At 45.2% G+C, this 10,634-nt stretch overlaps 1 protein-coding gene across 1 annotated transcript in view; it reads right to left on the bottom strand.

The window, feature by feature from the left end:
- Window positions 1-4,618: 4,618 nt before the first annotated feature.
- RNF114 (ring finger protein 114) overlaps window positions 4,619-10,634 on the bottom strand; it is an 8,499-nt gene continuing 2,483 nt past the window's right edge. The window contains exons 2-6 of the mRNA XM_009326846.1: window positions 9,930-10,080; window positions 8,710-8,816; window positions 7,837-7,951; window positions 6,834-6,941; window positions 4,619-6,613 (exon numbers count right to left, since the gene is read on the bottom strand). Of these exons, the coding sequence (XP_009325121.1) occupies window positions 6,548-6,613; window positions 6,834-6,941; window positions 7,837-7,951; window positions 8,710-8,816; window positions 9,930-10,080 (547 nt within the window). The 3' untranslated portion in view covers window positions 4,619-6,547. The remainder of the gene's footprint in view (window positions 6,614-6,833; window positions 6,942-7,836; window positions 7,952-8,709; window positions 8,817-9,929; window positions 10,081-10,634) is intronic.

The raw sequence follows: 10,634 nt of genomic DNA, 5'->3' as shown, positions 1-10,634 counted from the left end.
AAATCGCCGCCGCCGCTGACGACGACGACGACGAACGGGCCATTTCTGGCTTCTCTCCGGAGTGTTTCCCTGTGCCGCGCTACCCGCGGGGACCAGCCGATGCTCCGAAGGGAAGGAAGCAGGGCAAGGAGCCATGCGACGGACCCTCGGTCTCTGTGCCCGAGCCGGGGAGACCTGCAGCAGCGGGGCTGGAGGAAAGGGCTGTGTCGGGAGGGTGATCCCCGGGCCCCCCCGCGCGTGGCTGTCCTTGCCCCTGCCCCACCGCTGGGGACTGCGGTGCAGATTAGGACAAGCCTCCGCCGTGTCCCGCTGCTCCTAAGCACTGCTGGGACACAGCCCGGCGGGGGGAGCATGCTTCGCCGCAGGTTATTAATCCTCTGAGCAGAGGCAATGACTTGCGAAGGAGCGGGATGGATCCAGCACGGCCCTTGCTGACTCCTTCCCCCAGTCAGGGGTCGGGGCACCTGCCTGGACATGCTTCTCCTTTCTGCTGGGCAGGTTTCAGGCAGCGCAGCCTCCCCTAGCAAGCTGCCCTCTGATTTTCTTTTCCCCTGCCTTCCCCTGACTCCTTCCCCACAGGCATGGCAGTGTGGGTCAAACAGCTCCAATGAGGCACACGCTCCTTTTGGCTTTCTGCTCCCCAGGGGACACGTGCCCACGGGAAGGTGCCCCGGCCTTGCTAGCGGATGCTGGGGGAGTGGTGAGCACAGACGGAGCGGTCCCCCCGGCCTGGCAGTTAAAAAGCCCAGCCTGGGCTTCCAGCTCACCCCGTCCCTCCGGCTCACGTGGGGATTTCCCCGTTGGAAGGGCTCAGGGCATGGGTCCAGCCACCTGCTGCAGGAGCCACGCTCAGCTCAGCTCCAGGCCAAGACAGCTGCTGGCGGCGGGCGGCTGCGGGAGGAGGAGGAACGGGACCTGCTGGGAATGCCTCCCGGCCAGGGGCCAGCCCTGCCACTCAAAAAAGGGCCTGTGGAGCCGGGCCACTCGTGACTCAGCCTTCACACACTGTTCTGCCAGCCCTCGCTGACCACACGTTACTGTTTAGCCACAACCCACATGAAATGCAGAAGTGGGGAGCAAAGCTTTCCACTGGCATGGCTGCAGTGCAGGGGGCTGAGCTCACTGTCAGTCTTTCCTCAGGGCAGGAACAGCTTGGAAAGCTTATTCTACCAGCCACACGCAGTCCTGCAGAGACGAGACGTGTTTGCAAACTCTCCCCCTGCAGCCACGTGCTCTGGAGCTGGATCCATCCCTCCTTTGCTGCAGAATTGCCCGTGGCTTTCAGCAGGTGTTTATCTGCACAACTCATCCCTGGATCAGCCTGAGGTTCGGGGGAAAATGTGCCCCCAAAGGCCTTGGGGGATGCAAATCACAGGGGCCAGGTCCACCCCATCTCTCGTGGGGGTCCAGAGGTGCAGCACCCTGCGGTGCAGGGGGCAGCAGCCCCGGGTCCTGCTGCAGGTGCCTCCCCTGATGCCTTGCCAATGCCCCCCCACGCTCCACCACCTGCCACGGATGTGGTTACGTTGGGGACACTTGTACGAGGAACCCAACTAGGTGGTTTTCTTTCAAGAAGAAAAGCCTGCTCCTCTGTTCTTTCAGAAATGTTAATGATCAGATCTGTTCCAACCACTGCGCGTGGAAAAAACTTGCATGTGCTAGAGGAAAAATCCAGATCAAGGGAGAGAGTGACCTGACCTGCCTGTGCCCGTGAGCCAGCAAGCTGTGGGACAGAGAGCAGGAGACCGGAGGGGAGGGGAAGCTCTGCAATGATTCACGGACTGGAAATGGCAGTGGTTTCTCAGCCCTCCCACCCTGCACCAGAGCACCGCGGAGCACAGCTGCTGAGCCCCAGGGTGGTCAGAGCAGCCCTGCACCAGCCCATGGCACAGCTCCAGGCCCAGACCCACATGGACTAGCCCAAGGAGCTCTCAGGTACACGCTAACCACCTCTGGAGCGGCAAGTCTGCTGCAAATTCTTCCTTTTACATCCTTTGGCCCCACGGCTCTGTGAAGCATCCCAAATATCCTGCTGCAGAGCAAGGCTCCTGCCGCCAAGGGAGCCTGTGATGGGGCAAAGGGAAGTTCTGGCCGCGAGGTGTGGGGATCAGGCGTGCACCCTCGCTGCGAGACCGGAGGAGCTCCGTGAAACCGGAGCCCATCGCAGGCCCCTGAGCCTGGTGGAGGAGGACGGGGAGGAGCGCAGGGCCGGGAGGTGCGAGCCCCGTTCTCTCCAAAACGCAAGACCTCCCTCTGCTGTCGGCGCACGCCGTGCCGGGCACCGCTGCAGCCGCTGCAGCCACCAGGGTGGGTTTATTCCCCTACGCTGAGGTAATGGCAGGGAACCTCATTGCCTGGGGGTACTAAAACAGCTCCCAGAAGCTCCACTGTATTATTTTTTTAAAGCCCAGTGTCTGAGTGCTAGGTAAAGACAGAACAAACGTGAGAAGAACTGGAAGACAGACCCAAGCCTGTAGCGACAACACTTATTTTCACTAAGCGCTGAGCATTTTCTGGAGTTTTGGGGAAGGAGTGGGGAAGGAAAAGGAAGTTTCCGTGGTGGTTTCAACAGTCCTTGTTTGTATCACCTGGAAAATAATGTAGTTTACCCATAAAAAATGAGCTGCTTTTGAAGAATGAAGCATGGACCAATACAACTGTGACACGAAGCTCTGCGTTAGAAAAACAAACAAAAACCCACCCCCAAAACAGGCAAATGCCCTGTTGTCATTTTTAGTGTATTTAAACCAAATAAAAGCTTTAGGACTGTGAGCACATCCCTCATTTGCTTTTCTGTGACTTAACATAGCCTTGGTATTGCGTGAGAGGTTAATCCTTCTTACGCTGCTCTTACCAGTGACCATCCAGTATAGCTGGCCAAAGGCCTTGAAGCAAATTTGCTGTGTCTTTGTTAATCAGGTGGCATGAGGACCCAGAATATACCATTAATGATCTATGATAGAGGGGATCCTTTACAAGATCTCATCCCCTGCCCCCGTGCAAGGAGACCAGGGGGATTTATTGCCATAATTCCAGATGAAGCGGTGCCTTTGTTAGACAATTAATGCTGACAACAATTTATCAGACCTATTAAGGCCAAGCTTTGACCGGAGACAGATTCATTTAAAAAAATAGCTCAGCTGCAAGCTTGTCTCCTCCCATTCTGTCCCTCTCCCCCTGCGCTAATCATCCTCCTAAGGCTGACTCCCCGTGCCAGACACGGGGAATTTCACAGGTCCGAGGTGGCCCGATTGCATTATCACCAACAATGGGCACTTGGGATTTGCTGCGGCTACAAGATCAGTTGCTGACGAGGTGAGGGCAGCTCTGGCAGAGTAATTCACTCTTCTGCAGTAACATTCCACTGGATTTAGAAGCCCAAACTAGCTTGTTCTATAATAAGGCTTTTTTTCACCACGAGTTTCTGCACACAAATGAGATGAAGCAAGGCTATACACAGAACACACACGCCTCTCACCAGAATGTCTTTTTAAATCAACCAGCAAATACCAGTAAGACAGCACAGCGTGTGTAAACACGTTTGTATTTGTTTAGTTGATGAAGTCAGCAGCATAGAGACACAAAGCTCTTCAGCAGCCAGAGTAAGTGGAAGTCTACGGCTAGGTTTATCTCCGAGCGGTTCTATGGATGCTCATCACAGCACAGAAAACAGCGCTGTGAATTCTGCTGTTACCAAGCTAGCAGGTGCCAGGACATTGCTTCTAACTTTGATTAGCGTGTGAGTAAAAGCAGAACTAGCGTGCATTTTCCAGTCAGTATTTTTGGTCTGCACCTTTTGTGACATAACTCTCAAGTAATAAATTAGAATCATAGAATCATAGAATCATAGAATCATTAAAGGTTGGAAGAAACCTCCAAGATCATCGAGTCCAACCATCAACCCAACAACACCATGCCCACCACTCTCCCCAGTGCCCTGAAGTCCCTTTTGATCACTGCAGGACTTCTCTCTGCCACCTCATCGCTGCCAGCCTGTATAACCATTTGCATCATAATTGATGCAAATCAAACCCCAGTTGTATAGTCAAGGAACGGGGCTGCACAGTTAGGGCACCATCACTCAGCACGAGCAATTTCTGACCGGTCATTGCTGCCAGCCAGCCTTTACCTCCTCATTTGGATCCACCTAAACTGAGGACAACGCAAGGACGCAAACATCACAAACTTCACAGCCAGAGGAGTTAAAGCTATGGGAGCTGTAAGGATTTCAACAGAAAAGCCCTGCTGGACGGTCACACCTTCCTGATTTAACACGAAACTCTAGGAGGGGTTTGTTTCTGCGGCTTATAGGAGTATTCGCATACAAGATGGCACCTGCTGTACTCTGGCCAGCTCTAGCAGAACTTGCTCTGAACTCGATCTGAACTATTTTTCATAACCTGCGTGGTCCACTGTTTGAAAGATTGTAAATAAAGTTGCAGCTAACCAGTACAAAATATTTAATGGAAGCCAAAAGTTGAAGCCTCTGCATTTCTCGATGTCTATCGTGCTCCCCGCAGCGTTACACAGCTGCTAAGAACCGTTTTTAGGGAGGTGCTGAAGTGGAATGTATGGACCACAAGGAAGAAATGACGAGAGTTGACACGAAGATAGGATTTTATAAATTAAATGACCTTTATTTGTAACTTGTCTTCAAAAGTCAAAAACATGACAAAGTAATTGCTCGGAAGCTTCTAACTGCTCCTTAAACATTTTATCAGAATTGCATGGAAGTGCACTTAGAATAGTAGCAGAAATCTAGATTCCGGTCAATGGGTACCGCCAAACTGCGTTCTAGCCAGAACCCAGAAATCCCCATCCAACCACTAATACATTGTAATCTCTTTGCAGATCAAGCATTAAAAATAACCAACCCCAAACACAGTACTTTTTCCACAGTACCATGAGATTCCTCCCCTCTCCAAGACTGAGCTTCCAGTCACCGAGCAGATACTTAAGGATGAGTCTGTAATAGCCCACACCGAGTCGGGGAAAAACATACTAAAACCAAGTTCAACTTAAACATGTTAGAGGTCTGGCTGGACACGAAGTTTAATCAAGAGGTTTTAGCTGGGGCGCGTTTCATTGTTTTAAGGGTAAGGCTATGCTACAGTCTGCAGAGTGCAATGATATCAAGTTTACTGGTCAAATAAATTAATTAGTACTCAATTCTGTGGTGATGCAGGTCCACTGCTCCAATTAAACATGCTTAAATTAGACTAGACATCTCAACACTACTGTGATTTACAAGTTCTGGTCAGGTGTCTTAGATCATTAGATCTCAGCATCTTGTCTGTGCAGCTAATGAAAACGTGAAACTAAAAAGGAATCTCTACAGTGAAAGTGCAGACTTGAATATAGGGTATCCATTTACCATGTACTGGAATTGTCATCCTGCTTTCTGGGTTATATTTTACTTTTTCTTTGAAAGCTATACCTGCATACTATACATATTATATGGAAAACAATCTAAGTACAGCTTCAGCTACTTTAGCAACATTTAAATGAAGAACAGGAATTCAAAATACCTGTTAAAATCTGTAATGCAGAAAGGTAGTGTTATGCAAGTGCTATGAATTATTAGTAAGTTTCGCTACCAGCTTCCTTGAGAGATGGAAAAACTAGGGATATATACAAAAATTTTAAATAGAAAGCAGAGGTATTGGAAAAAAAAAATTCTGAATTCCCCTACCAGCATAAGGCTTAAAATCACTCGAAAACCAGTTTCAAAAACACCAATTTAATCATAAAGCCAGCAAATATAATTAATATTTGCTAAGATAGTTAAAATGCATCATTTTTTAACTAAGACCAACATTAAAGTTTATTTTCCAGGCTTCAAATTACGGTCAAAGTATGGAAGAAAGTAATAGTCATGCATAGAACTAAAATATTTTTAACTAGTTGCTTACACAGGTGCAAAGATTTGCTAAGGAAGTTTGTAGTTTGAAGACTCATACTGAAGACGTTTTCCATATAGTTGAGAGGCTGCGTGTAAGAATTTAAACACTGGGAACCATTATGAAGTCACAGGCATCATAGGTCACTTTAAATGAGAGCTGGTCTGACAATGACAGTTAGCACCTAGAGGTCTCACTACAGGAAAACAGAGCTACAAATACACCTCTCATACTATCGTTTAAGATTTGTAAATGAGATTGGGGAGAGAGATTTATTAATTAGTTCAGGCCATTCCATTTGGTATGTTTTTGTTTTTAGACAGTCAAATGAACACAGCTGCAAAAGAAACCAAGAAATAGGCATAGGTAAAGGAAAACAGATTTGTCTCCTCCATGTTGACCTACAGTTACGCTTTGTGTGAAGCAAGTAAGAAAATTAGGCTGACGGGGTTGAATGGCATAGACCATGTTAACAAGAGACTGGTACAGAAATATCAAACCAGGATTTGAAACTGAGATAGGGATTAAAAAGTCTTCCGTATTTCTGGATGCCTGAGTTCATCTTGGGACGTACAGGGAGAAGTGCGAGGATGCTGGGCATTTCCCCCTCACGGAAGCTTGGTTTTACAGTTAATCTTCTAGTTGGTTCATTTATCCCGCAAAGAACGCATCAAAACCTGTGCCATCATATCATCTTCATCAGCATCATAATCCTATGAACAAAGGGTACAGAAATTCTTTTACTGCAACAGCCATGCTGGTTAATACAACACCAAATAAACAGAGAAAAGCTCTCTCTTCCTTTGACTTGCCAATAATCCAATTTCTCTCATGATACCATCCGCATGGATGAGATTTCACAGTAGTGGCTATGTAAAAAAGCTGGGTTTTAAGAGTCATCAGGCTGTATTCCAAGGGTGAGGAAACACATACCACAAAAGTATCATATGAAAAGCGATGTCGTCTTTGAAGGTGCTCCATGAAGTTAGCACTCCTGTAATTTGGATCTCCCCATGGCATTGAGGCACAAATTGGGCAAACCTTCAAGAAAAACCCCAAAAAGCCAATTAAGCCCCGTCGGTTAAGTGCTTTAACATTTACAGTAGGACAAAGACAGCATGGAAGATTGAAGTTCGAGGTTTGTGACAATCACTATTCTATATGCAAAGTGATGTCAATTAGTTTGCTGGGACATTTAATACAAAAGCCTCATATAACCCCGAATAATTTGAATTCAAGTCTTAGACCTCTGAACTGGAGTGGCTTACTCTTCTCTCTACATCCTGAAAATCAGAATTGACTACAGCTGTTTGCTTTAGAAGATTTCAGCCTTCATTTCTCAGTAACAGAAAAGTTTCCTTGATCTCCTTTGCAAAGATCACTTCTCTCCAAGGGAAAAAAGGCACTTTTTTCCTAAATAATTTGGAATTCCAAAAAGCTTTCCAGAAAAATGAAAGTTTCAAATTCAGTTCCATGTCTTGCAATTCCTTTTGTATGAGAGGGAGTATCAGCAGATAAAGATTACTAGAATGAGACGCTATTTTTTGCAAGCATTTTTCCCAATGGTTTATAATACCTTCTTGCTGACAACAGCAGAGGGGAAAATTAAATGCCTTTTTTTTGAAACTGTATCTTGTTAATTTTATGTTTGTTACCGTGCCTAATTAACTTTGAATGTCTGCCATTTTTCAAATATGGAAGGAGGATGTGACCTAGCTGCAACAGGAATAGAGGCTAGTCACCTCCAGAGAATGTATTGAAAACCAACATCAAAATTATGTAAAAGCTGAATGCATGAACAGCATACCCACATTTGACTTTAACAGGAGTAATTATAAATATGTACTTAACTTCAAGAGTAAGTCTCTAATTCATTGTTTCAAAGGGATTTAAGACTAGACTTTATTGCAATTCTTGCACGAAGACTTTTTATTACCACTTGTTTTGCATCCATGCTGTGCAATGTTTTGCAGTGTTCAACTAGTCCTTCTTGATCAAAGTTTTTCTCGCTGCAATATGGACAAGGAAAGGTAAAGCGATTTGGGAAGTTCCTGGTTGGGGGGAGAAAAAGAGGTTATTTATCATTGCAAGAAAGTTAACAGTAAAAGCTTTAGGATTTAATACTCAAAAGTTGTCTTACCAGCTCTTAAGAATACAAATAATTTAAAGCAATAGTCTTATTCTATGCAATTAAGACAAGCTAATTTTAAGAATCAGCTTTTTAATTCCCAACAATAGCTTAAGGAACTCTTAATATCATCCATATTTACACATAATGAGAGCTCTTCTACAGATGTTATCAATGCCATTTACCACCTTGTTTGATTTTTTTTTTTTGTTAAATGCACAGGGTACCGCCCAGTATGCTACAATGCAGATGAGTGCACTGCAATCGATTCCTACTTCCCTTCGTTACAAGTTACTACAATCAAGAGACAGAAAGATAAAGTTTTTATTTATGAAGTAGCTAGTTTTACCGAGTACCCTGATCTTTAAGATGCCTAGTGCACGGACTATGTAGAAAGCAGAATAGCTCGCCTGTGAACAGTCAGATGCAGGATTAAGGCTTAGTTTTTAACAATGTGAAAGGATTAAAACAATTAATACCCAAACTGAGCAAGGAGGTAAAGTCTACTTTTACTCCAAAATTCGACAGTTTGCGTGAAACCCCATAATATAAATTTTTTAAAGATAAAAGGACTCTTTCTCAGAAGAAAAAAAATTTGAGATTTTTATCATGATTAATCAGTAACAGCCCTGTTTTTGTGACAAAAAAAAAGACAAGTATTTCCAGAGAAGAGCTAGTTACCTGGTGTTGTGAAGTGGTTCTTTAGTTACGGCTTTCACACCTTCCATTATATAATTCTGGTACTTTGAACAAGAAGCTGCATGGCTACGCATCTTTGAGAGATACATCTGTGCAGGCAACAATTGCATAGCAAGGTTAATTTAAACTATTTGCAGTTACTTCTACACTTTTAAGCAGTAGTAAACATGTAAAACAAAGCAGCTTTCTGCAGACGGTGTTAAAGCAGGAAAACCCAAACACTTCAGGCTGGTGAGGCAGAAAGCTTTGAGATTATAGATTAGTTAAGCTGTAACTTTGCTGCCTGTAATATTTTACAAATACAACACTGTTCAGGACAGCTCACTTTTCTTAACCTATACTATAGGTTAAGAAAAAAATGCTTCATATAAAGCCAGTTTACCCGGTCACTAAGGAGAAGAGACAGCGTATGGAAAATAATTTGGCTTTTAGTACAGATCTTGGTGTAGATTCATTGCTAATTGTTCAATCCCATTAATGAAAATTGAAATTTACAATAAGGAAATCTGTAATTCAAGTCACTACATTTTTCTAGCAGCTGGAATGAAGACACAATGAAGACGCTACCCAGAAGTAAAAAGTGAAATTAACTGAACTGTTACCCTCACCTTAGTGCGTCTAGTTATGCTTTTCTTGTTGCTTTGCCATCTGCTAAGATATTTTCTTATACATTCAATTAACGCTAAGAAGCCCAACTTTACAAAGAAAAAAGAAATGACAGGAAGGATGCCATGCAAGCATTCAACATGCAGGACACTAACAAACAATAAGTCTATGGAATACACTACCCATAAGACAACTTTGACTCATAACTATTTCAAACAAAGCAAATAAGTTTAAGAGCCAAAGATTAAGAGCCAAAGATATCACTATCGAAAACCCACATCCACTGTTTCATTACGACATTCCTCCCACAGAGACATGCTCACAGAAGTGACTTCAGAAGCAATATTTTACTATTACTTTAAAAATCAGTGTCTTTCATTTGAAATTCACTTCCTGAAGAGGTAACAATAAAAAACCATGAAAAGAATGTCAACATTCGGGTGCTGCCTATATAAAATATCTTTAGCACTTATCAGAACAAACATTTTGACCCAATTCTGCAGAAAGCTGAAGAGCAAGCACTTTATTTCCCTCTAAGCAGTACGGCCAAGCATGTAAGTACACGTCATGTACTTAATTTCCAAATACTTTCATACTTTTTTATGGCAGCCATTGCAAGTGGTTTCTGTCGTTTCAATTTGCTTTTCCAAGTCCAGAGCTCTGCTACCAGGTGACAGGGTACTGCGGCAAACACCACAAACTGGCTTTTTCGGCTTAAGACATTCCTGCAGGCACGGAGTGCAAAAGCTAGGGTGGGAGAAAAACAGTAGGTGGTGAGAACAGCCCTGCTGGACATGCAACGTAAACATCCAGAGGCCTTCCACATCTTCTGCTCTAAGTGGTAGGAGTCTGAAGAAATGATATCTAATAAAACAGCAGTCTGTTGACATTTGTGCACGAAGGGAGGAGTACGATTCTAGTTCATTATTATCTAGCTCAGCATTATTAGCTTTTGGACAGTGGCCTGCTCCCTCAGTTTCCCCATCTTCCAGGAAGGAAAGTAACCGAAAGTGAAAGAATGTTAGCTTTTATCCCTGCTGGGGGTTTTTTTGTTTGTTTTTCGCTTTCATGGAAGCCCCAGGCCACCCATAAGACGCTGCTGAAGAGCGGAGCTGCCTGCGGAGCCCCCTCGTCCTCGGGCAGCGCTGCTTGACCCCATCTCCCCCACGGGGATCCAGCCCCCGCCGCGCAGGCGGCGGCCTCGTCCGTTCCGGCCCGCCCCGCTCCCGAGGGAGCGAAAGGGGAGGACTAGGGGCAACCGAGCCGCGGCTCCCTCCCAAGGCCTCACAGCCCCCAGCCCA

This window comes from Pygoscelis adeliae, unplaced genomic scaffold (genome assembly GCF_000699105.1).
Source record: "Pygoscelis adeliae isolate BGI_AS28 unplaced genomic scaffold, ASM69910v1 Scaffold286, whole genome shotgun sequence".
Lineage (NCBI taxonomy): Eukaryota > Metazoa > Chordata > Aves > Sphenisciformes > Spheniscidae > Pygoscelis > Pygoscelis adeliae.
The sequence above is the reverse complement of the archived record's forward strand: the minus strand, read 5'-3'. Positions and strand labels throughout refer to the sequence as shown.